Raw genomic sequence first — 26966 nt, forward strand, 5'->3', positions numbered from 1 at the left:
ACCTTAGGGTCCTTTCATCATGCATTCATCAGAACAAGCCCAACATATGAAAACCCATTTCCCCCATACACTGAGCTTCCAAAAGAGACAAACATGTGCACAGTACACTCAACACACACAGAAACAGAAGGGGAATCACTGAAGTTCCAGTCACCATACATAACCATGAGACAACTTTCCAATGAGTAACATCCCTGAGGTTCCAATTACCCCCACACAAATACAACATTCCCCAACCTTCTATAGTTAACCCACGCAGCACTTCAAGAAGACCCCATGATGAAAATAACAGACAGTAGTTAAGGATCAAGCATGTATGCACCAGACTGGCAGGCTTTTATGGGAGCATGTTGCATTTACATTGAGGACTACAAGGTCCATCCCAGATGTGTTAAAACAGTGGCAAGGATCAGGGCAACTGGCAACAAGGTAGTGCCTGGTTGCAGACTTCTAAACCACCATGCACTGATGGAGCTACAAGAATAGATTCAGGCAAAGACCAATGAAGACTGCTAATATAATGGTTGAGGAATAAAGAAAAAAACTCTGAAATATAAATAAGTACGATATTCAAGGTAATTCTTTGCATGCTATCATGATTCAGTTATTTAACCCGAGACAATTTGCCCCATTTCTCATTTCAGGTTGCATTTTTACTGTCATTGTCATAAGAAAGACTCTACAACAGGGTAAATACAGTAAAAAAAGTGGTCACACTTCCTTTTTCCTGATCTCAACTGTAAATGAATGCTGGACGGCACAACAACCCCTCTTCCAGTTCAAAAGTAAATGGGTACGATAAAAATTGAGGATGGACCTGATAAGAAAATAGATAAATACCACTCATAGCAAGTATGACTCCACAACTGTACGGCCAAACTTCTCTTGCACATCCTTGGGAGTTTCAATCTAGGCAAGGCAAAAAATGAAACAAATAATCCATATGAAACTTGGAAACAAACAAATAAAATGTAACCAGAAACTTAACCAAGACTTGTGTTAAGAGAAATAGCATATTCCACTTACCGCGTTCAGAGCTTTAAAAAGGGCCTTCACTGTGTTATGAGGGTTCCTTGAGCCAATGACCTATAAATGATTCAAAATTAAAAGATAAACACCTTTAAAAAAAAATAGAGACAAAAACTCAAAACAGTAAATATGCCATTTACACCATGAGGGAAATAAGTTTGGTAGCTTACCTTGGACTTTACATTTTTGAAACCAGCTAAATTTAGGATGGTTTCCACAGTTCTACTTGCTTTCATACCTGTTCTTGTTGGAGCAGGCCACAGGTATATCTGAAAAAACAAAATAGTTTATAACTAGTGCTGCCGGAAGAACAAAGTAGGGCAGGTTTTCCAGCCAAGCAACTTTAATAGGATTGGATTTTGAAGCTGAATTTGGAGATTGAAAGATATTAAGAATGAAGGAAGAAAAATCTTTTTCATAGCAGATAGTGGAGTGGAAGAAAAAAAGTCAGATTGATGAACCTTGGTTTTCTTATATTTTGTTTGTACAGCATGCGCAATTGTATGCTCCTCGTATCTTTCAACATAATGGAGATTCTGGAAGCATTTTTCGTATGCCTATACATTGGAAAATCTGTGAGGAACAAAATTAATATATTTTTGTGAAAATAAATGATGAATTTACAACAGCAACGGGAGAAATGCTTGGGGATGAATCAATTTCTCAATGGTGTCCACTAAAGAGGACATAATTTGTCAGTAACAAAACCACAAATCCAAAACCAATTGATAGCACATCAAGTCAGAAGAATAAGATGGTAAGTTAAATCAAGTACACCCATGTTCTGAAACAGATGGTACGGCATAATTATGAAATGATAATAATCACAGAAACACAGTTCAAAATTATATCTAGTGTACATGCTATAATTTTCTGGCCAGACTCATTTGCTGCACTTGATACATTTCCCTGAAAAATAACCGACTTATAAGAAAGGGAAAATGATACAAGTTTCCTAGCATTAACTTGTAGAAGTTCATCTGAAAATAACTTATCAATTAGAGCACCTACATGATTAACAATCCCATGGTTTTTAAAAAAGAATGTATGCTAATTGGCAGCTTAGATGAGGATGATGAAACTGAAGAAGAGGTCAAAAAGTTGCCAGCTGCTAAGGCTAAAAATGGCCATGCAGTAGTTTCAAAGAAGAAAGATGAATCCATTGATACATGCTATAATTTTTTGGCAAGACTCCACATTTGCTGCACTTGATACATTTCCCTGAAAATAACCGACTTATAAGAAAGGGAAAATAATACAAGTTTCCTAGCATTAACTTGTAGAAGTTCATCTGAAAATAACTTATCAATTAGAGCACCTACATGATTAACAAATATCCCATGGTTTTAAAAAAAGAAGGTATGCTAATTGGCAGCTTAGATGAGGATGATGAAACTGAAGAGGTCAAAAAGTTGCCAGCTGCTAAGGCTAAAAATGGCCATGCAGTAGTTTCAAAGAAGAAAGATGAATCCATTGATAGCTATTCACATAGCAGTTCAGATGAGGATGATGTGAAATTTTTTTCCCAGACTAAATTTATCTATTAAGATTTCTTAGCTTACATTTGGTCAGCATGCAAAGAAAAACTTTGCCAAGGTTGTGTCCGAAGCAAAGAAATTTTCAACTGCCCATGCAGCAGCCTCCAGCAAGAAAGATGATTCTAGTGACTGTTTCGATACAGGTAGCTGCTCAGATGAGGATGATTTGAGTGTTTCTGGTTTATTTTTTGGTCTGGATTTTTCTATTTTGATTTATTATACTTACAGCAGGTCAGTATGCACAGACAAATTTGGCTAAAGTTGTGCCCCAGCCCCTAAACAAACAAATTGCCAGCAACTGCTGTTAAGAGTGGCTCTGCTGCAGTTTCCAAAAAGAAAGATGAATCAAGTGATAGTTCAGATTCAGATGAGGAAGATGTGACTATTTTGTCACAATTTCAATTATAAAAGGATTTATCCTTCTATAATCTATGTTTAATGGAAATAGAAATGACTTCGCTCTGAATTATTATTTTTTCACTTCTTAGCGAAGGAGGAATAAATGTTTTGTGTATATCTAACAAAAGGGACAATTTGTGTCTTTTTTTTGGGGGGCGGGCCTTGGTGCAACGGTAAAAATTGCTCCATTGTGGCCAAGTGGTCACGGGTTCGAGCCTGAAAACAGCTTCTCTACAAAACAGAGGTAAGGCAGCGTACATTATGAGTTATGACCCTCACCAGACCCTGCAGTGGCAGGAGCCTTGTGCATTGGGTATGCTCTTTTGTGTCTTTTTTTTTTTTTTTTGGATAGGGGGTGGGTGTCAGGGGTGTATATAGTGGTTGCATTATTATAATGTAGCTTTAACTAATGCCAAAACTTTACACTGCATTGGAATGTTGGAGCATTGGTTATGTCCACATGCGAGACACCTTAAGTCCACACTAGCGTAGTCAAATTGCCTGGGCATGGATAGTCAATAAACCTGTGTGATTAACCAAACGATCCTGTGAATTTCTCCTCTGGACTTCCAAAGCTTAAACACTTGACATGTATCATACATAGTTGTCATGGCGACGACGCCATGGCGTCATATCGCTGGAGAAGTGGGCATATCGACCACTGATATGGATGATGTAAGAATATCGACCGATATGGCCTCTATGTCGTCGCCATGGCGCCTCCATGGACGCCATACCACAACATATGGACATATCGGGCAACATGGTAGTTTCAAATTATAAAACTTAATTTTTTAACAATAATTTTTTTTAACCATTTTTTATTTTAATGCTTTTTCCTTAACATAAAAAAATTTTAAAAAAATCAAACAGAAAACACTAATACACTATTGACTAATACAAACAATCACATATTCACATCAGCAATTTTTATTTTTTTTTATTTAGATGGGTTGTTTATTAGCTTTATTCACTCAATATAAATTACATTCTTGTAATTGTTTTTTGGTTTTGTTACTTTTGTAGTCACTTTCATATGAATCATATCTCAACTCTCATGATTTTTCAACTTTATTATCAGCAACACTATTGCTATCAATTATTTGATAATCCATGATTTCATATACACTAATGGATATTACACTTTCATGAATTAAACCATAGTAGATTAGTAGTACACCTTCATGTTAATTTTTGATGTTATAGGGTATATATTATATAGCATACTAAATGACATTAAAAATAGAGAAAATAAAAAATAAAACATGGTCGATATGATCGCCATGGCATTTGGCGGGCGACATCGACATGACACCCCTCCACCGACTTGGATCGCCGTGACGACGTGACAACTATGGTATCATATGTAAGTATGGTTGTAGCATGAATTTAAGGTATGTATCAATGTATGAATATATATTTGTATGTTTAAGGTATGCAGCTTGTATTCATGTACTTAAGTCTGAAATAGGAATTATACAGTCCAGACCTGATAGGAGTCAGTTTTCAGTAATTTATCCGAGTCCTAGCAGCATTAGGACCTCTCCATCTAGCCTGTGATTGGAGAAGATTTTCAGACTTTATATGGCTTTGCTTTTCCAATCTGAATCAGTCTTACACAAGTCTATAAATAAATGTAAGAGGCTACACAGCCTGCCCACGATTTTGGTGATTGAATCAGTCTCACACTGCTGATTTTGTGTATTTCTGACCCTTTACTACTGTGAGATTCAGTAGTGATGGCCTAGTGGGATTCCAGGTTAGGCTGTGGTGGGATTACAGGTTAGGCCCTAGTGTGATTCCAAGTCTAAATTAGGTATATTCCTAAATGAAGGCGGGCCTTGGTACAAGGTTGCTCCATTGTGATCAAGTGGTCACAAGTTCGAGTATGGAAACAGCCTCTCTGAGAAAACAGGGGTATGGCTGTGTACATTATGACCCTCCCCAGTCAGGCAGTCACCGCAGTGGCGGGAGCCTCGTGCACTGGGTACGCCCTTTACCCTTTTTTTTTTTTAATTGGCAACTTTTCAATCCCCTCCCATCTTAGGTGGGGTAGTGTTAACTGACAAACCTTTTCAATATTTAATTTTGTTAGATTTTGTACTCCAGGGTATTCTGGTCATTTGGGGTTTTAATTTAATGTGTAACCGACTCCCTTAGTAGAGTCGGCTACAGCAGGGTATTAATCAAGGTTTTAGATCTCGGTTTCGCCACTGGTTGCGCCAGGCCACGAAACCGAGATCTCGGCGAGATCTTGTATTTATTTTTTCTCAACTCAATGGTTGGTTTCGGTGGCCATATGGCCAAGATAGGTCCTGAAACTTGACATTCACGGTTCACCCTATTTTAGGCCTTCTAAACACAGTGGAATCATTAGTTTTTACAAATTCAAACCCAAAATGGTACTTTGACTATGGACCCTAGATTGGTAGTCTACGGCGTGCATGAGATCTACCCTAGGCTATTCGACACAATATTTAGAATTCATATAATTAAAGTAGAGGTGTAAAACAACTTATATAAGCATTAAGAATTAAAATACATCAAACCATAAACAATTTACGCATTAGGCATCATATTCATATTTCATTATCATACATAGTGATGGTTCGACTCTTTGTTCATAATTGTTAGAAACTTGGAAAGAGACATAGTCACATAGATTAAATAAAAACAAGTTAGTACTGAAACGAGTGTCGGGCCGAATCATCATAATGACCACGTTGTTGTTGTTGTTGTCGAATCAAGCTCAATCAATAGATCGGTGGGCATTGTATAACATATAATAATTTCATAGTCAACAAAACAAGGTTAGATCATGTTTCTATGAAAAAAAATATTGTTTTTAAAAGGAATTTTTACCTAAAAGTGTTCTTGAGATGCAATGCAACTCTCAAGAGAGACGTTAAAGATTCAATCTTCAGTTGGAAGTGACATTTACCCAAAAAAATCATAAAAGTTTCACTTTGTATGAGTTTTCGCTTCACAGCAAACCAACAGAGGCGAGACAGGCGAGATTCCGACTCCAAGGGGGGGAACTTTATAAGACTTAAGTTGGTCTAGTTCAATGGAGTTGAACCGAGACTGAGATATTTGGTGAGATCTCAGGGAGATACCGAGATCTTGGTCGAGATATTGTAGTATTTAGGCATCGATTGTGATCTCGTCTCAAGATCCATCGAAACCGAGATCTCGCCGAGATCTTGTACCATGGTATTAATTTCCTTTGTACTTTGTTCTTCAATTATAAATAAGAGGCTTGGGGTGATCATAAGATCATTCAAGCATTACACTCATTGTTTTGTTAACATGGCATCAGAGCCAAAAAATTCTTATCTAGGTTACAGAGCAGCCACCCTCTACCATCGTCTCTCTCTTCTTCCTCCTTTCTCGTTTTCTTCTTTCCTTTCTTCCCTTGGTTCTCACCCTTCTTAAAGAGCAGCACTAATGAGGTGATCAATTGATCTAGTTGCTGCTCTCCACCTTACCTCCATGATTTCGAAGTTTAATTGGATTGATAGCTACTGATTCCCCTTCTGCGATTTTTTGGAGGTTGAAGTTCTATTGGAGATCGAGTCTTCTCTTGTTGGAGATCCACATCGAGCACTGTGGGCAGCATCTATCCTCTCTTTCATCACCAACAGAATTCCTTTTCCCTATATCAATCTCAACTGTCAGGGTTTTGCAAAACCCTGACACCTAACAATTTTAGGGTTACACTTGTCAAAAGAAGCTGAGTTTTTTAGGGAAGCTCTGCCCTCCTAAAGGAATACTCGACCTTATTTCCAAGCTGTTTCATTGAAGATTTTTGAAGATTTCAATTTTACACCTTTTTCAGAATCGATTTTTCCCTTATATCGATCTGAATTTTGGTGTTCTACCTGCACCAATCTGCTACTGGATTGTTTTGGTGATTAGATTGTGTGATAATGTCTGATCTTACTACTACTACTTCCGGAGTTGAAGGACAGACAAGGAATGACTATCTTCCTTTCGCGGCTGTCATTAAGCTCAATGGTACTAATTACCTGATGTGGTCCAGATCTACATATTTGACTATTGCTGGTCATGGTCTTACTGGACATCTGACTGGAACCACTGAGAAGCCAATTGATGACGGTCCTCTCCAAGATCGATGGGTTTCCAATGATGCTATGGTTATTTATGTCTTTTTTGCTGCACTTCACGCAACCGGAGCTTTCTAGTGGATATTTATTACTTGATACAGCCACCCAACTATGGACTGCTGCAAAGGAAACCTACGGGCAGGTGGGGAATGATGCTCAAGTATATGAAATACGTAAGAAGCTTCATGACACTACACAGAAGGACTTAACCATCTCACAGTACTATGCTGCCCTTAGGAGTTTATGGAAACAACTGGAGCATTATTCTGATTATCAGCCTACCAATGCAACGGCCATTGCTGCCTATCGCAAGCTTGTGGATCAAATACGGGTGTATGGCTTTCTTGCTGGTTTGAATGTTGAATACGATCAGATTCGTGTTCAAGTGCTTAGCAGGTCTCCTTTTCCCACCCTAGAGCAGTCCCATGCCTTGGTTCATATTGAAGAGAGCCATCACACTACTATGTTACATTCCCCAACTCAGAAATCTGTCCTCCACACCGGATCTGGTTCTGTGCTATCTGATGGGTCTCCACGCACTGCTACTGATTCTACCAAGGAGGTGGTAAAATGTGAACATTGCAACAAACCCTATCATACCAAAGCCACCTGCTGGAAACTCCATGGAAAACCTGTTGACTTTGAGGCTAAACATGGTCACGAAAAATCTAAAAACAAGGCTAATCAAACTAAAGTGGTTACCACTGCTCCCATAGTTGTCACGGCGTCATGGCGATCCAAGTCGGTGGAGGGGTGTCTGATCGATATATCGACACGTCGCCCGCCATGGCGATCATGTAGACCATGGCAGAATTGTAATTAAATCCAAATTTGAATGGCAAACTAGTAGATAAATCAAGATTCATAAGAGCAATGGTAGAATTGTAATTAAATCCAAAGTTGAATGGCAAACTAGTAGATAAATCAAGATTTATAAGAGCAATGGCAGAATTGTAATTAATCTGAAGTTGTAAAGCGGTGGCAGAACTGTAATTTAATGGAGTTAAAGAGAAAACTAAATGGGTTAAACAGAATAGCAATAGAGAATATAAGGGGTTTTATATCAATAATATAAGTTGTCCTTACTTGCAATTTTAAAGACTTAATGTCTTCTTCAACCTTGCAATAACACAATAGAAAGAGAGGCAGAGAGGCGGTGAACTGGAGTAGTTCCAGCAGAGGAAACTCCTTATGAAGACAATTCTCCCTGCAATTTCTGGAACAAAATCGCAGCACCAAGGTCTACCGATCCCAACGAGAAATAGCCCCAAAATTCTACTGGCAACCGAATGGTGAGATCTGAAATCAGATCTGGTGGATGTCTTAGTTGCAGGTTACTAAACCAAGGCTAAAATAGGAGATTTTGGGAAGCAGGGAGTGGGTCTAAGGTTTGGGAAGAAACAAAAAATTAAAGAAGAAGAAATCGAAGAGGGAAAGAGAGGCAAGAAGAAGAAATTGAAGAGGGAAAGAGAGACAGGACGCCATGGCGTAGGTCGATATGCACAGACCTCCAGTGCCAGGACGCCATGGCGACGCCATGACAACTATGACTGCTCCCACTTCTGAACTTGGTCTCTCCCAGGAAGAACTATAGACTTTTCATCGTATGGTAAAGGCTTCTGCTGCTTCTACTACATCAACTCCTGCCAATTCTTCCACCCCATCAGGTTCCAATTTTGCCCGTTCAGGTGTTTCATTTGTGGGTTACTGTGCATCGGTAGTTTCCAATCCATGGATTATAGACTCCGGTGCCACTAATCATATGATTGGATCCTCCAGCCTTTTCCACAAATATTCTCCCACTTCTGGCTAGGACAAAGTCAAAGTAGCCAATGGTTCCCTATCCTCTGTTTCTGGAAAAGGCTCCATCTGTTGCTCCCCTTCCATTACTTTATCTTCCGTTTTGCATATTCCTAACTTTACAACTAATCCAGATGGTTTCAGCATGGGTTTTTTCTTAGCCACTTGGAGTATTATCAAGGAGGACCTCATCAATGCTATAAGAAGTTTCTTCTTCAATCCTAGCCAAATCAAAGGAGTAAACCACACGTTTCTCTGCCTCATTCCAAAAAAGGAAGGAGCCTCAGCTATGTCGGATTTTAGGCCCATTGCCCTATACAACCAGATCTACAAGTTCATAGCAAAGATCCTGGCTTTTAGACTCAAGACTGTGGTGGACCTCCTTGTTAGTGAAAATCAGTTCGCTTTTATCCCCGGCAGGAACATATTAGATAATATTCTTCTTTGCCATGAGATTGTCAGAGGTTTTGAAAGAAAAAACCACTCCCCAGCTGCTCTTATGAAGATTGATATCCATAAAGCATTTGACTCTTTGAGGTGGGATTTCATTGATAAGATATTGATCAAGATGGGGTTTCCTGCATCTTTCATCTACTGGATCTATTGCTGCATTTCTTCCCCGAGCTTCTCAATCCTTGTTAATGGTAGTCCGGCTGGGTACTTTGCTTCTACGGTGGGAATCCGCCAAGGGTGCCCTCTATCCCCTTATATTGTCACCTTGGCCATGGAATTCTTATCTCGAAAGATCCAATCCTTCACAGACCAGCAGCTCATCATCCCTATTCCTAAATGCAAAGCCCTCAAGCTAACCCATCTTGCCTTTGCAGATGATCTCATGATCTTCTCAAAGGCCTCCATCTCCTCTTTTGAGTCCATTATGTATTGTTTGCAGCACTTCCATGATCTCTCGGGCCTCCAGATCAACCCTACAAAGTCTCTCCTCTTCTTGGCTGGGATCTCTGAGCTAGATAAAGCCCCTCTGCATGCCATCTGTGGTTTTCCTCTGGGCCAACTTCCAGTCAAATACTTGGGCCTTCCTTTAATTCCAACCAGGTTATCAGCCCATCATTGTACTCCCATGTTGGATCTCATCAGAAAACGGTTGCAGCTGTGGAAGGGTAAACTTCTCTCTTATGCGAGTCGACTGACCCTCATCAAGTCTGTGCTCCAAGCTTCTTATATCTACTGGTCTGGAATTTACGGCCTGCCTTCTTCCATCATCAAATCTCTGGAATCTCTTATGGCTTCTTTCCTTTGGAAGGGTACTGACTCCACAAGATTTCTCTGCCCTACTAGTTGGGCCTCAGTTTGTCTCCCTCTAGCCGAAGGTGGCTTGGGTATTAGAAGGATTCAGGAGGTTAATTCAGTTGGCATCATCAAGTTGATCTGGAAGATTGCTTCAAGAAAGAAAAGTATTTGGGTGGATTGGATTTATTCGGGGCTGCTTAGATCGGATTCCATATGGACTGCCTCCATTCCCTCGGATGCTTCCTGGGTATGGCGTAATATCCTGCTTTCCCGGCCCCTTGTACTTGGTTCCATTCACTCCCACATTGCTGATGGAAATGACACTTCCTTGTGGCTAGATCATTGGCACCCCATGGGCATTCTCCTCCACCAAGTCACCTCCAGAACTATCTATGGCTCCGGGTTATCTAGAAATGCTTTGGTGGCTGAGATTATTGATGGAAATGGCTGGATCCCCCCTCCCTCCCTCAATCCTGTGATTGTCTCCATTTGGAACCTCCTGTCTTCCATTCAGAGAAGACCCTCTCAGCGGGGTGATTGTGTTTTGTGGTTACCAAACACTTCAGGTTCTTTCACTCCAAAGCTGCTTGGGATCTCATTCGGACGCGTCATCCTCTTGCCCAGGGAGAAAGCTTGTCTGGTTCAAACACCATATCCCCGTATCGCTTACGCTTTGGCGAAGTCTTCCAACCGCCTTCCAACGCAGTCTTTTTCTCGCATCGGCACATTTCAGTTTCTCCTTCTTGCAGCCTTTGTTGGAATGGGGTCGAAGACTCAAACCATCTCTTCTTTGATTGCCCCCTCTCCCGCGCTATTTGGAAAGGCATTCTTGCAAAATGCTGGCCAAGACCCCGTAGGATTCTTCTTTTCGATAGAGAATGGCTATGGGTGGATATGACCTTTGGAGGCTCTTCTCTCTGTGATGCAGTTGGTAGGATGGCTTTTTGTGCCACGATCAATCATATTTGGATGGAGCGTAATCTTCGGAAATGGACTACCAAATCTCGCACCACTAGCCAGATTTGGAACTCCATTTCCTTTGAAATTACTTCCAAACTCAGTTCGGTGGCCCCCTCCTCTTGTAAGGACACCCCAAGGAACAGGCTCATTGTTGTCTCCTGGGGTCTCTCCTCTATCTCCCTCCTTGCCGCGGGCTCTCCTGTTTGAGACTTGTGGTCTTGATCTATGTTTGTCCTCTTTCCCTCCTATTTGAGGGTTGTTGTTCTTTTTCTTTAGTAATGAAATTTTTATTCACCCAAAAAAAAACTTTACAACTAATCTTCTTTCCATTAGTACTCTTACTAGAGATTTGAATTGCGAAGTAATTTTTTTCCGTCCCACTGTGTTTTTCAGGATCTGATAACGGGGAAGACGATTGGATGTGGTAGAGTGCATGGTGGATTGTACCTGCTTGATGATGGTTGTCCTCCAGCTGCATTACCTTCTCAACTATATCAGAATTCCTCGATCTCCTCTGAATTACAACAATAGCATTCTTGCTTAGGTCACCCCCCTTAGGAACTTTATCTCTTTTACTTCCAACACTAATTAAGCACTGTAATAAGAATGATTTTTTTTGTGAGGCTTGTGTTTTGGCCAAACATACTCGTTCAACGTATTCAATTTCTAATGAAAGAAGTCTTTCTCTTTGTAATCTGGTTCATACTGATGTGTGGGGTCCTAGTCGTAAGCCTTCTCTTTCTGGCCATCATTGTTGTTTCCTTTATTAGTTGTCACTCTATGAATACATGGGTGTATATGATGCACAATAAAAGTGAAGTTTTTTAATGTTTTCAGCACTTTCATAAATTGGTTCAGACCCAGTTCAATGGGACCCTCAAAATCCTAGGGAGTGGCAATGGCAAGGAATATATGGAAGGTCAGTTCTAAAAATACCTTGCTGCCCAAGGGATTATTCACCAGACCAGTTGTGTCGATACACCAGCCCAGAATGGAGTGGCAAAAAGAAAAAAATCGCCACTTATTGGAAGTGGCTAGGGCCCTTATGTTTGCCTGTCATGTTCCCGCCCAATATTGGGGAGATGTTGTCCTCATTGTTGCTTACCTCATTAATAGGATGCCTACTCGGGTCCTTGACTCTTGTACCCCAGCTGAACTTTTACATAGCTCCTCCTCCTTTGTTGTTCCTCCTAAGGTCTTTGGTTGTGTTTGTTATGCTAAGGATACTCGATGCCCTGGTAAACTTGAGCCTCACGGGCTCCGTTGTATTTTTTTGGGTTACTCTGCAACCCAAAAAGGATACACGTGTTATTATCCCCCCACCAGACATACTTTGGTGAGTATGGATGTTATTTTCCATGAGACACTATCCTATTATTCATCATCACCTCTTCAGAGGTAGAATTTTAGTGAAGATGTGGTGACTCTAACAATTGAGGCTCCTCTTCCTCTTCCACATGCCCAACCTAAGTCTGCCCCTGATCCTCCTGCTGCCTCACTTACTATTGCCCCTCTCTCCATCTCGGGTGAAGGAGATCCTATCTAGGGGGAGCCTATGGATAATGGTGATGATGAAGGTCTTGTTCAGGGGGAGCTCACTCTAATTCAAAAAACCATTGGCGAATTTCATAGGAGAATCGATGATTCTAATCTTAAAGTCTATTAGAAGAGCCATACTAGAAGCAAGCAACTTCAATCCACTGAAGCACTAGTACCCATCCAGTTACCAACCCTGGATCCAGAGCCTACCTCTTCATCTGGTAAGATCCCTTCTCCTAAGTTACCTATTACTCTTTGCAAAGGTACTAGGGCTTGTACTCAGAACCCCATATCTCATGTTCTCTTATGACTCTCTTTCTCCAATTTTTTGTGCATTTGTTTCTTCTCTTTCTTCTGTTCGTATTCCTCAAAATTGGCAGGAAGCTTTAACAGATGGAAAGTTGAAGGTAGCAATGATGGAAGAAATGAAAGCCTTACAAAAAAACGATATATGGGAGCTTGTGGATCTCCCTCCAGGGAAAAGACCAGTGGGATGTAAGTGGATATTTTTGGTAAAACAAAAAGTGGATGGCACTGTGGATAGACATAAGGCACGACTAGTGGCCAAGGGATTCACCCAAACATATGGAATTGATTATCAGAAGACCTTTGCTCCAGTTGTCAAACTCAACACTGTCAAAGTATTATTTTCTTATGCTGTAAATCTGGGATGTGATCAGCAACAGTTGGATGTGAAGAATGCCTTCTTCCATGGTGAGCTTGATGAGGAGGCATACATAGATATTCCACCAGGTTTCTCAAGTGACAAAACCAAGGGCAAGGTTTGCAAATTGAAGCGTGCACTTTATGGGTTGAAGCAATCACCGCGAGCATGGTTTGGCTGGTTTCACAAGGCTATGATTTCTATGGGATACAAACAAAGTAATTCTAATCACACTCTGTTTATCAAAAGGATGGGTGCCAAGATCACCACTCTCATAATCTATATTGATAACATTGTGGTGATCGGAAATGATGGTGATGAGGTCAGTCAGTTGAAGAGGTTTCTTGGATAGGAGTTCGAAATTAAGGATCTGGGGAAACTAAAGTACTTCCTTGGAATTGAAGTTGCCCGATCCTCAAAGGGCATCTTTCTCTCTCAAAGGAAGTATATTCTGAATTCATTGTCTGAAACTAGGTTATTAAGATGTCATCCTTCTAATACACCTATGAATGCTAATGTGCGGCTCAAGGAGGAGGGTGAACCTGTTGACAAGGGTCGATATCAGCATTTGGTAGGGAAGCTAATTTATCTTTCACCTATGCATCCTGACATTGCTATAACGGTGAGTCGTGAGTAAGTTTACACATGATCCCTACTCTTCTCATATGGAGGTTGTTCTTCGTATTATTCGTTACTTGAAGTCAGCTCTAGGGAAAGGAATTCTTCTGTCTCCTCATGATCACCTACGGATAGAGGCCTATACAGATGCTGATTGGGCTGGTTCTAATGACCAAAAATCTATATCAGGGTATTGTACCTTTGTAGGTGGGAATCTTGTCACTTGGCGTAGTAAGAAGCAGAATGTAATTGCCCATTCTAGTGCTGAAGCAGAAATCCATATCGCACAAGGTATCTATGAGTTTTTATGGCTCAAGGGTATACTACAAGACCTTGGTGTTCATGTTCGTCTTCCTATGACGTTGTATTGTGACAACAAGGCAGCGATCAGTATTGCTCATAATCCAGTACAACATGATCGTAACCAAACATGTTGAGATTGACATGCATTTCATCAAGGAGAAGTTAGAAGCATGACTGATTTGTGTTCCGTTTGTGAAATCTGGTGATCAGCTAGCTGATATCTTCATGAAGGGACTGACTGGCCGATTGTTTCATCCTATTCTGGTCAAGTTGGGTATGTTTGACATCTATGCTCCAACCTGAGGGGGAGTGTTAAATTATGTACTCCAGAATACCGTGGGCTATTTTGGTCATTTGGGGTTTTATTTTTATGTGTAGCCGACTCCCTTAGTAGAGTTGGCTACAGCAGGGTATTAATGTCCTTTGTACTTTGTTCTTCAAATATATATAAGAAGCTTGGGGAGATCATAACATCATTCAAGCATTACACTCTCATTGTTCTGTTAACAAATTTTTACTGGGGAATCATCCACCCATTAATTTTACAGCAACAAATTAGGGCATTATCATGATCAATCCACTATAAACAAAGTAAATTGTAGCAAAACAAAAAACAAAAAGGAATTTACCAAAATACTTTAGATCAAACAGCACTATTACTAAAACCACAGGTTATAAAGAATATGTTATTTTTTACTCATCATAAAAGTGCATAGGAAAATTCAGAAAAGCAAGAGCTTCAAATTCTTTTCTAGTTTTCCCCTTCAATCTACGACATTTGACATTTTAGTCAAATCAAGAGAACGAAATTATAAAAAAAGAAAAAAAAGGAATGAATAAGCCCTTGACCCCCCCCCCCAACCCCAAAACCAGAAGGGTGGGGGAACCTAGGTCAACAGACACACGAGTGAAGCCACAGCACAAGGACATACAAGCCAACTTCTGAACTCCCAAAGGTGGAAATCCTGTCAAATACAGAAATACTAACCAAGTACATCAGCATCTGAATATGCTTCAACTTTTAGATAAGCATTCTTGGAGAACAAAAGGCCCTCACCAAGAGCAAACTTTAGGAAGCTATTAATGTAAGACTGTATACTGAAGGTAACAGTCCCAAAATAATCTTCAAACTCCAATAAACTCAGGCTAGGTAGAAGGAAATAAGCAATCAAATCTGAGAATAAAGCTTGAACAGGAAGAGGATTTAGATTACTCACAGTAGGGCTTCGAAGTAGCAACAGCAGCAATTAGAAGGACTCAAAATAATAAGACTGAGGTACAGAATTCTTAGTTGTCACAGGGGAATTAAAGTAGAAACAGCAGCAGGTCAAACAAAGGAGCCCAAACCTTGCTCGAGTGGGGGGGTTGCAGAACCAGCAATAAGAGCAGGAGATAGGAGCCACAACAGGGATCGAGTGGTCTTCTCTAAGGGTAGAACAAAGCCCCCAAACCCTGGACAGAATAGATCCCAAAATAGGAATCAAAACAGGATCGAGTTCTACAGAAGAAGCCCAGGTTCAGCTAGGATTCGAATGGTACAATCAGACTTGAGAGCAGATCTTCAGCAGCACGCATATGGAGTCTTCTTGCACAGCAACAGGGACCAGCAGCAGACAAACTTGATAGACTAATGACGTCTTCAAGCAGCAGCAGAGAACAAAAAGACAGAGAAGGAAGAGAGCTCGAGATAGAGGTGGGTGGGGGTTGAGCTTTCTCAGTCCTGGGTCTCTAACCCACAGCTATCTCAGCTGTTGAACAGGGATTTCCCTCCCATAATCGAGTGCAAGGAATGCCTCCAAAATTCTTTCATTAATTCATTGTCAAGCTCTTACAAAGGCTGCCTATTTAATGACTTAGGCTAGCTTACAATAATAGAAAGTAAAAATTAGCAACTAATGATAACAAGAACTGACTGAAAATAGAAACTAGCTGAAATCAAAAACTACTAAAGGCTTTATAATCCAGCCTTCTAAACATGCAAGAATAATCAAACTAGTAACTAATAAAGTAGAAACTAAGCAACTAGGATTTGACTGGTCAAAGACCAACCTTGTCAAAATCATGGGGCACAATCTTGAATCTTCTAGAAGGCCTGCTGGGCTGGCTTGATCTGGTCCTGCTAGGCTGACTCGAGCTGTGGTCCAGTCATGGTCCACTAGAACCTGGTTCGATGGGCCAGGTGCTTGGTTCTTCTTCTTCTTCTTCCTTCGGTAATGCAGGCCAGTCATGGGATCTACATCAGCTCCCCCCCTCTTAAAATCATTAGTCTCCGACAAATGGATGAATGACATGTAGAGCTTGTAAAGGTCCGGATCAAGTCGCTGAAAATCTTTGGCATGGATCCAAGTGCTATCTTTGGCTGGTCGTCCTTTCCATTTGACAAGAAATGAGTAGTACCCCTTACCACCATGCATGGTAGTATACTTGTTGTCAAGGACATCCTCAATGATATCTTCCGTTGGGGTCGTAAACTAAGCCGCAAGCCATGTTTCGTATCACCCTCATCAGCACGATGTCACACATAAAGAGTGAGATCAACCACATTGAAGACAGTACTAATTTTCATGTCTGGTGGCAAATCAAGCATATAAGCATTTAGGCCAATTCGCTTCAACACCTTGAATGGTCCCATTTTGCAAGGGTGCCGCTTGTGGTTAGTGCCTGGAGGGAAGCACTCTGGAGTAATTCAAACCATAACCAAGTCACCTGGCTGAAATTCCACATATAGCCGATGTCGGTTGGCGGTGGCTTGATTGCCTTCATTGCTAAGAGCAATCCGACGACAAACTTCACTACTTCAGTGTGCACCTCCGTAATATGCCGTGAGAACTCATCCACCTCAATACTAACTTTAGTATGAGGGGGTAGTGGTATCAAATCCACGGGCCGATGTGGTTGTAGACCAAGGACAATCTCAAAAGGAGTGCGGCCTGTGGTACGGTTGACAGAACTGTTATAAGCGAACTCGGTAATGTCAAGAATAGAAGGCCAAGTCTTCTCATGATCACGAACAAGGCAGCGAAGAAGATTCCCGAGGCTTCTATTCACAACTTCCGTCTGACCGTCTGTTTGGGGATGGAATGCCATAGAGAGTACCGAAATTTCGAAACAAGACCAAAACCAAAATGCCAAAATTTTGGTCAAAATCTGGTATGCTTATAGAGTCGGCCCTTGTTTCGTTTCAAGGCTTCTCGAAACCGAAATATTTTGCAAAAGTTTGGTCATTTCGACCAAAATTTCAAGACAGGCCTATTAGCTGGTGGTCATATATTGAAGTCAGGTAGCGGCATATCTTATCAATCTACTTGAAGTACCGTTTCTTAGGACTTCATGTGAATCATTAATGCATCATCCTTTCCCTTAGTCCCATTGTTGTCGATGAGTCCAAATTGATGAATCAGACGAGTCTTTAAGAACCCAACACCTGACATTAGATATCAAGACAAGAGATGCCTTAAGTGCATGTCTGCGTAAGCTAATGCGGTGGCTTCTAAGAAACCAGCTTCTGGAGCTTATGCAGGTTTAAAAACGCATGGCTAGCCCAATATTTTATGGTTGGAACCTTTAACACATAAGCCTAAGAAGCCACCTCACGGAAAAGGAAGAAAAACCTCAAATGATTCAACCATCACATTGAGGGAAGGAGCACAGAATCGAAGGACACAGTCAAATGCCTCGGCTAAGTTTCACTTTTCTCATATCTATATTTGAAAAACAAACTATGTTCAGTCATAAATATACAGAAAATGATGATAGAAGTCAGAGATTTCGACAACGACCAGTGTTTTCGGAGGCCATTGAACCAAGCAGTCTATCCAGTCAGATCATTTAGAATATTAACTGCCAGGCCTGAATGATCCATATCAACCCCAGGATCGTATGGCTTTTCTGAACCATTGACACATGTAAATGGACCTTCCAGTCCACATGATCAGATTTTTTGAACTGGTCAAACCATACAGTCTTGCCACCAGGCCAGGGGGTATATGCTATGTAATTAGTAATTTTTAAGACTCATAAGCAGTGTGAGTAGATTTAGGACTACTTAAAAAAAAAGGGCGTACCCAGTGCACAATTCTCCTGCCACTGCGGGGTCTAGGGAGGGTCATAATGTACGCAGCCTTACCCCCTTTGCGGAGAGCTAGTTTCCAAACTCGAACCCGTGAGGTCACAATGGATCAACCTTACCGTTGCACCAAGGCCCGCCCTCCAGATTCAGGACTATTGAATCGGCAAAATATTGTCTTAGCCAGCAATAACAAAATTATGTTTGAGAATTCAGGCCCGCCCTCTAGATTCAGGCCATTGCACCAAGGCCTGCCCTCCATAGTTGTCAAGGCGTCGTCAAGGTGCCGCCTAGGCGTCCAGGCGGTTTTGTAGTGGTCTAGACGACAGACTCCTTATTGCAAGGAGCCTTGCACTAGTTTTATTGGTATCGAACCCGGTTCTGACACTTATTTATGCCAAATACCATTTAAGTAAATGAAATATATTTGGTATTCATTTACTTAAGATATTATTCATAAATAAGAAAACACCCCCTATTTGAATCCAATATAGTTAAAAATCAAATTCCAAAAGGATAAAAAGTCAACCCCCCAGTTCAATAACAAAAACTGGATTTTCAACGATAGGTGAAATTTTCAACTTTCTAATATTGGGGTTTTTCTCAAATCTACAAATTCTATAATTCTTAATATGGTAAAAAATTACTAAAAAACAAAAGTACGATAAAATATCATTTGCTGTGATATCTAAAAAAATATTTTCATTCAGAGTGAATTTGACAGCATTCGCGCATACCAAATAAGGTTTGACCAGAACATAACCTCTTCAATAGAAATCAGATTTAAGCAATTTTGGATTTATTAGAAAGCTGGTTTTGTGCTCTACCTAATACTAAAAGTCTCGTGTAAAAATAAAATCATTTGACTAGTCAAACTTCTTAGAGAACAAGAACATTTCTCTAAATCAGGAGCAATTTAATTACTTATAGATAAGATCATATTTTCTAAGAACAATATAAACCAAATGTGAGATCAGTATAAACCAAATGTATGTTTGATTGTTTCAAACTTCCAATAACTTGCTTCTTCAGTTTTGCTGTCTTCTAGTTCTATGTTGATTTTTGATGACTTGATGTGGCTTAATATTGATTTTTTATGACTTGATGTGACTTAATGTTGATTTTTGATGACTTGAGGTGGCTTAATGTTGATTTTTAATGATATAAGGTATATATTGTAGCATAGTAAATAATGTTAGAGAAGGCGGGAAATAAGAATAACACTTGGAGGCGCCTTGACGCCTTGCCAACTATGCCGCCCTCTAGATTCAGACCAGACCTTTTGGATCGTTGGGTGGACTGTTGGAACACTGGACCACCAAGCCAGAACAAGCCAACGTGTAGTCTGACTTTAAAAACATCGACTTCAACAAAAAGCATGGGGAGGGGAGAAAGCACTAGATGCTAATAGTTCAAATATCATTTAGTGTGACAGTGTCAATAAAAGTACTCATGTAATCAAAAGAAACATAAAATTTAAAAAAAAAAAATATATATATATATATATATATATATATATATATATATGAAAAGAGAGTGTTGTTGAAGTCTTGATAATGTAGTTCTAGATAGGGTAAAGCCCTACTAGAAGCCAATTAAACCAGGACCAATAACAAGGAACAAAGGGGCTGCTGGTTCTGCAGTTTCAGTAGGACAGAATTGCAGTTTTAGGTCAAATCTAGGGCTTAGGTTAGGATAATGGAAGGGGGGCTTAGGGGGTAAGGCTAGGCAGGTTTATAGGACTCTAATAATGTAGGTATTATAGAGTTTTAAGTGTTTTGAAAATTCTGTAAAATTGGGCAACAAGATCTAGGGTTTAATGGAGTTAGGGTTTATGCGATTCAAACAAAAAATAAAGGGGATCAATTGGGGGAAAGGATTAGAGGGTTAGAAGAAGAAATTGGGTGTCAAACTTACTGGAGATTCCACTGGCAGCAGCTTGAACAGATGTGAACCACCTTCGAATTGAAGAAGATCCTCCCAGCCGTCACGGCGTAAGGAGTCAACCGGATTCCACCAGTCTCTTTCCACCTTGATAGAACCACAAGGATGCACACTCAACAGAGCAACACTCAACAGAGCAGGGCAGCAGCTATGGCAGCAAACAAAAAGCTTTTCATTAATCAAATTCGTGTTCAAGGCTTTGCCCCCATACAACCTTATATAAAAGACTCAAAAATAGACTTCTACTCTAAAAAGGAAAAGCCTAACCCAATCCCTAACCTATTAGATAATTTAAACTGACTAGGAAACTAAAATAGACTCAAAATAGAGCCCTAATGACTTAAAAACAACTTAAACTACTTAGAATAAAGAAGATTACCTACTAGCCAATAGGATATAAGAACCTCTTAGCCAATAGGATCACTTCACTTAAATTAGACCAATTGAACCAATTGGATGCAACCAATTTAAACTGGTTTAATTAAAAACATAAAAATAGACTAAATATTGGGCTAATCCCGTATGCAACCTATGTACCCTCTTGTAGGCCCAGAAAAGTGGCCTATTACATAGAAAACCCATGGGATCAAAGGCCCAACATACATATAACCCAACCCTAGACTTATTTCTGAAGAAATAAGCCCATTTCGGTGACGAATCTGCATCAACTCTCCCCAACTTTAAAAAATTTGTCCTCGAATTTTGCAGTGATGAGGGGGAACAACATATGCGTAGCAGCTTCAACCATTCCCAAACAAAATTCTGATGATGCAGGAACATTAGGGATGAAGTCTTCAAGGCGTGGAGCTTTCTCTTCAAAGACCCATGGTGGCATAACAAACTCTATGTGTTCGACCTTTGAATCAATATCAACTATGTATGTCGTGGTCATAGAGTCTTCAACGTTGATAACCTTCTCATCTAAAACTTGAGGCACAAGCTGTACCTCTTCAAGAACAACATCTTGAATGCCAGCGATTTCCCGTGGAGTGTTGTCAACCACCTCTTCATCTTCTGCTGTTTCAGCTTTTTCTACTTTGTTTTCTTCAACATTGACTGCTTTAGTAGAATCTTCTGTTGGCGCATCAGCCGTTGGTGAAACTTCAAACACAGTCGATGCCACTTGCATTTGAGTTGACATGTTCGGCAGTCCCTGTGGTTGTACAGTCGATGTGGTCACCTTTGGTTGTAACCCTTTTAGAGTAAACAAACGGTATAGATGGTGTTGATCAGGTAGGACACACGAGTTGTTTTCAGGTTTAATCCAACCTTGTCGCTCGTCCAACCAATTAAAACCTACTGCAATAATGCTCCTTGGAGATGGTACCGGCTTACACCAAGCACCGTTAGAGTATGAGGAACACTCAAATTCAACAAAGACTTAACCTGTAGGCATGATGCAAATCTTTCCTGACTGGGACAACATATCCACCACAGATTGTGAAATAATGTTGTTACGTCGCCTCTCATCAACAACTAATATGGTTGAGCTCCCATTGGGTAGACGAACTCGGGTCTTGAAAATGAAGGGAGGTGGGTCTTTCGAGGCTTGGTTGGAGCTTCCCTCCGCCATAGCTTTGATACCAAAATAATGTAGTTCTAGATAGGGTAAAGCCCTACTAGAAGCCAATTAAACCAGGACCAATAACAAGGAACAAAGGGGCTACTGGTTCTCAGTTTGAGAGGACGAATTGCGTTTTAGGTCAAATCTAGGGCTTAGGTTAGGATAATGGAAGGGGGGCTTAGGGGGTATGGCTAGGCAGGTTTATAGGACTCTAATAATGTAGGTATTATAAAGTTTTAAGTGTTTTGAAAATTCTGTAAAACTGGGCAGCAAGATCTAGGGTTTAATGGAGTTAAGGTTTATGGGATTCAAACAAAAAATAAAGGGGATCAATTGGGGGAAAGGATTAGAGGGTTAGAAGAAGAAATTGGGTGTCAAACTTACTGGAGATTCCACTGGCAGCAGCTTGAACAGATGTGAACCACCTTCGAATTGAAGAAGATCTTCCCAGCCGTTACGGCGTAAGGAGTCAACCGGATTCCACCAGTCTCTTTCCACCTTGATAGAACCACAAGGATGCACACTCAACAGAGCAACACTCAACAGAGCAGGGCAGCAGCTATGGCAGCAAACAAAAAGCTTTTCATTAATCAAATTCGTGTTCAAGGCTTTGCCCCCATACAACCTTATATAAAAGACTCAATAATAGACTTCTACTCTAAAAAGGAAAGGCCTAACCCAATCCTTAACCTATTAGATAACTTAAACTGACTAGGAAACTAAAATAGACTCAAAATAGAGTCCTAATGACTTAAAAACAGCTTAAACTACTTAAAATAAAGAAGATTCCCTACTAGCCAATAGGATATAAGAACCTCTTAGCCAATAGTATCACTTCACTTAAATTAGACCAATTGAACCAATTGGATGCAACCAATTTAAACTGGTTCAATTAAAAACATAAAAATAGACTAAATATTGGGCTAATCCCGTATGCAACCTATGTACCCTCTTTTAGGCCCAGAAAAGTGGCCTATTACATAGAAAACCCATGGGATCAAAGGCCCAACATACATATAACCCAACCCTAGACTTATTTCTGAAGAAATAAGCCCATTTCGGTGACGAATCTGCATCACTTGATCTATTGACGAGCATTCTCTCTAGGTAATAAAACATGTATACAGTAAATATATTGTGTGTGTGACTTACACTTTAAGGCTATGTTTGGAAGCCAAGAAAAGAACAGAAAAGAAAAAACATAATAAGACAAAAATCATGATGAGTTAATGATTGATTTATGTGTCTTTAATCTTTATCTCTCCTCAATTTCAAACCTTTTTTCAAATTTTTTCTTTCTTTTCTGTTCTTTTCGTGCCTTCCAAACATAGCCTAAGTTGTAAGCCTCTCTAAGGCCACACCTAGATCACTACCATTGTAAGAGTCATCAGCTGATCTTTCAATAACCCACCAAATATAGTCAAATAACCAGATGATGTAAAGTAGATACCTTTTGTAGAGCAATAGGAACTGCTGGACCCTTTGCTTTAGCAAAACCCACAACTCCATGGTAGTTCCCACAAGCCAACATTGCAGTGTACTTAACTACTTGGCCACCCTAGAGCACAAAAAGAAATAAAGAAAATTTTTGTTGAAGATTAATCTAACATCTATGAGAAATTGGAAAGAAGATAGCAATACCTTTGTGACTTTACATGTTCGATTAACATCAATTAGCTTCACATCAAAACCCTGCCATTTTTTGAGAGACAAACGTTCAATGCAAAACCAAAAAAAACACACAACATCGTATCTATTACAAGACATGGCAAAAATAAAAAATAAAACTGAAAACAACTAATAACTTCAAAAGTATTTGGGTTCCATAAATATTTGTTAAAGGTCCCACTAAGACCATGATTCAGAGATGGGGTGTGGCGTTAGGTCTTAAATATACAACAAAGGCCCAAAGGAAATCAGCATCACAGATCTGGATAAGTCCATTTATTGCATACTTTTTTACGTTGTATTGTACTTAGATGTGTAGGACAACAACTCCTGCCTCTTGTACTTCTTCAGCTACATTACACAGCTGCAATCCATTGCTCAAACTGGCATCAATCCCAGATAACAGAAAACTAGAGAGGGAAACATATTTATAAGGAATGAGTGGCATCACAAGTCCAGAAAGAGCTAAACCTAAATCGGTGTCATTGAAGTTCAACATGTCAATAACTATGACCTTAGTACTGTATGTTTCCTTTTTCTCTTTAATTGCACCCTTCAAGCCTAGGATATATTAGTAGCTGAGCAGCGTGAATATGTATCATTTTGAAGAGACTTTCCACATGTTTTCCAAACTTTACTTAATCTCAATCCCAGCACTAAACTGACTCAGAAGTCAGAACTTAGTTGTCTAATTCTATACTCTTCTGTTTTTATGTATTATTACAGCCTGGAAACCCTAGGATTCTTTCTACTCATAGCCCTATACTGCTTGAATTCTATTCTTCTTATTGAATTGTCCACAAGTTTTATCAGCTTTCCTTGAACCCAGTCCCAGACTCCCATCCCTAATTGATTCTGATCTTTGTGTACTCTCACCGTATCATGAGAATGTCCCATGCTCTACCAGCTTCCACCCAAGATGAATGAATAAATAAGTAACCTTACAAAAACTTTTCAAGCATTACATATGATATTAATCCAGTCAAACTACCAGTCAAATCTGTAGTAAGTGTTACAATAAAGAGAAACTTGTACAAGAAAATATCAGAAGCATTCTAGATTAAAAATTTACTTACTTTCCTGTAAAGTGGTCTTCTTTTCTTCTCTGTTAAAGCATTCCTCTCCTCTGCAAGATCCTTAATCTGTTCCTCTAGAACCTTACCCTTCTTTCCAAATGTATGATCTAAATCGGCCAGCTTCTCCTCAAGTTTTTTGTCAATGGCATTAAGCTTCTCTAACAGAGCATCATCCTTGTCTTTTATGTCACTGAAGTCTTCATCATCGTCGGAATCCATTCCAGCACCCTGAATAATTTGCTTCTCTTTTTCAAATCCAGCATGTTCTAGGAGATCAACAGATGGTCCAACTTGCTCATGCTGGATGAGTCCATAATTCGCAGGATTGTTAGGATCATAAGCCTCCTTCCACTCCACCATCCTCACAGCCCTATTTAATTTCTGAATAAGCATGAACCTGTCCTTTCCAGTGGCCTCTTTCAGACTGTTCATCAGCTCACCAATAACCCTGTACTCTAATGGAAGTTTGAGATGTTTTTGTTCAAACTTGTCGATTTTATTCATCCATTTGAATGTATCATCAAGTGTTTCTGTAGGCAGAGTTAAAAACAAAGGTAAAATCTTCCATTTTGTTTCTCTAATCACAAAACCCAGTAGGATAATTCAAGGCTTCAAGTCAAAACCAAGAGAAGACGAACAGAATGACAAAAAATAAAGACTGGATGAGGAAATACCTGCTTCAGTGAAGTTTTTGAGCAGCTCTTCATGCCTCTTGAACTTCTTCTCGAACTCATCCACTCGTTTCTTCACCGCATCGGGGGAGAACCGCTCATCATCTTCGCTCTCGGAATCTGTGGGTTCTTCGTACATATCAAGGCCACCAGTATCCTTCAGCTTCTCCTTCTCAAGCTTCTCAATTAGCGGCCCAACACCCATGTAATCCTCTTCGTCCTCATTGTCATCACCAACTTCTATACCAGCCCTCTTCTTCTCCTCTCTCTCCCTTTGCTTCTCTCTCTCAACTTCGGCGAGAAGCTCTTGAATCGTTCTCGCTGAAGAGAAGAAACGATGATCCAATGAAGAGCGACCCAGATAGAAATTCGAAATGGTTCTGCCGAAATGATGAATTTGCGCAGGAAAATTTGGAAACGAATAGATTTTTCTACAGAGATTTAACGTAGGCTTAATGGGTTTCTTGTGGAATTGGTTGAGCAAGAAACGAGACCAAACTCCTCGTGATTTGGTTATGGTTCCGGCAGCCATTTGCAGCCGCTGTGAAGCGAATGTAGAGAGAGCTACTGAACGAGATGATTGAAATAAAGAGAGCCCACTTCAAAACATTGACCGTACGAATTACAACTTTAATTCTTTCAAGCTTAAACCCTTACAGGCTTAGACCCTCCTTCTTGGCTGTTCTTGCCAGTGCCATTTTCCTATGCGACTCTAATCCCTGCAGCGCTTCCCACAAATGGATCTCGGATCCGGGTTTGAATAGTGGACAGTGAAACTACTGATTCGGCAAATGATCTGAAACCCGAGAGAGAACCACCATGAGCAGGGGGTTTCAGTGTAAGATTCTCGTAGCCCTAGATGTCTTAAGAAATGGTCAAAAAGTTGCCCAAGTATGCTAACTAAGGGTTAACCATCTTCATATGGGACAGCCACTGATCAGTGCACAATCATGTTTCTTTTCTTAGAGAAAGAAAACGCCACTTGGTTGTGCCAGACACGCCGTCTTTGCGTCTTTACACAGGGGCATGCAAAATAACCGTTGCACCCGTGGTCATGTGTTGAGGCGTAGGGGTGGCGTGTCTGGCACGACCGAATGGTGTTGTTTCTCCCCTTTTATTATTAGAGGTTACCATTGAAAATCATTATGTTTGGGATGTGTTAGAATCATTCTTTGAGCTTATATTTTTTAAATCTTCCTATTGAGAGGATAGTGTATCTCGAGAGGTGATTATGAGGGTTTGATTATCACCTGAAGACAATTGAGAAGCCCTGGAAGTCCAGCGACGAAGAGAAGTCTTTAGTATTAAGTGTAGGTATTATGTCAGACCAAACCACTATAAAATCTGTGTATCTATCTTATCTTTTGTCTTTTGATTCATTACATATTACTTTTATCACTGTTAAAGAAGTTCAAGGTTTTACTTCATATTCAATTTACCTCCTCTTGGGTTGCCACCAGTCCTAACAAATAGGAGATGTTTACATGTATGAAAAATTCAATGGAAATAGTTTTTAGTTAGAGAGTAAGGTATACGCTAGCACTCCCATTTGTCTCTCTCCTCCTCAAAACAAGGAATCATAGGTGTTTTTTCATATGGGGAGGAGAGAGATAGACTCAAGGGAGTTCTGGTGTCCGTCATACTCCTGGACAGAATTCCTTTCCCCAAAATTCAATTACGATAGGAGATATTTTTGTGCATGTGCACCTTGGATCGGTGGGTGCCCTTGGTAACATACTAAATAAGTGGAAA

General features: G+C 40.1%; 1 protein-coding gene across 2 annotated transcripts; it reads right to left on the bottom strand.

Moving 5' to 3' along the window:
- Positions 1–443: 443 nt before the first annotated feature.
- On the bottom strand, positions 444–25828 carry LOC122654342. Of its 2 annotated transcripts, XM_043848401.1 has the most exons (9): positions 25218–25828; positions 24544–25073; positions 23441–23491; positions 23250–23357; positions 1491–1586; positions 1200–1298; positions 1027–1086; positions 818–909; positions 444–545 (listed from the first exon to the last, which is right to left on the bottom strand). In XM_043848401.1, the coding sequence occupies exons 1-8, from the start codon at positions 25744–25746 to the stop codon at positions 844–846; spliced, it is 1539 nt and encodes a 512-aa protein (XP_043704336.1). In that variant the 5' UTR covers positions 25747–25828; the 3' UTR covers positions 444–545; positions 818–843. The 2 variants fall into 2 exon arrangements, with proteins under 2 accessions (XP_043704336.1, XP_043704335.1); XM_043848400.1 differs by lacking the exon at positions 444–545 and having other exon boundaries at positions 573–909.
- Between the last annotated feature and the right edge of the window lie 1138 nt (positions 25829–26966).

The sequence above is a fragment of the Telopea speciosissima genome, chromosome 3 (genome assembly GCF_018873765.1).
Source record: "Telopea speciosissima isolate NSW1024214 ecotype Mountain lineage chromosome 3, Tspe_v1, whole genome shotgun sequence".
In the NCBI taxonomy this organism is placed as follows: domain Eukaryota; kingdom Viridiplantae; phylum Streptophyta; class Magnoliopsida; order Proteales; family Proteaceae; genus Telopea; species Telopea speciosissima.

Bases quoted from the DNA above. Each gene is read 5' to 3' on its own strand.
- LOC122654342 (XM_043848401.1), bottom strand. From the start codon at position 25,746: ATGGCTGCCGGAACCATAACCAAATCACGAGGAGTTTGGTCTCGTTTC. The intron at 1,587-23,249 runs GTATCTACTTTA...TCCAATGTATAG, and splicing joins TTCCTATTGCTCTACAAAAG to GCATACGAAAAATGCTTCCA. The intron at 910-1,026 runs GTAAGTGGAATA...TGCCTTGCCTAG, and splicing joins TTTTTAAAGCTCTGAACGCG to ATTGAAACTCCCAAGGATGT.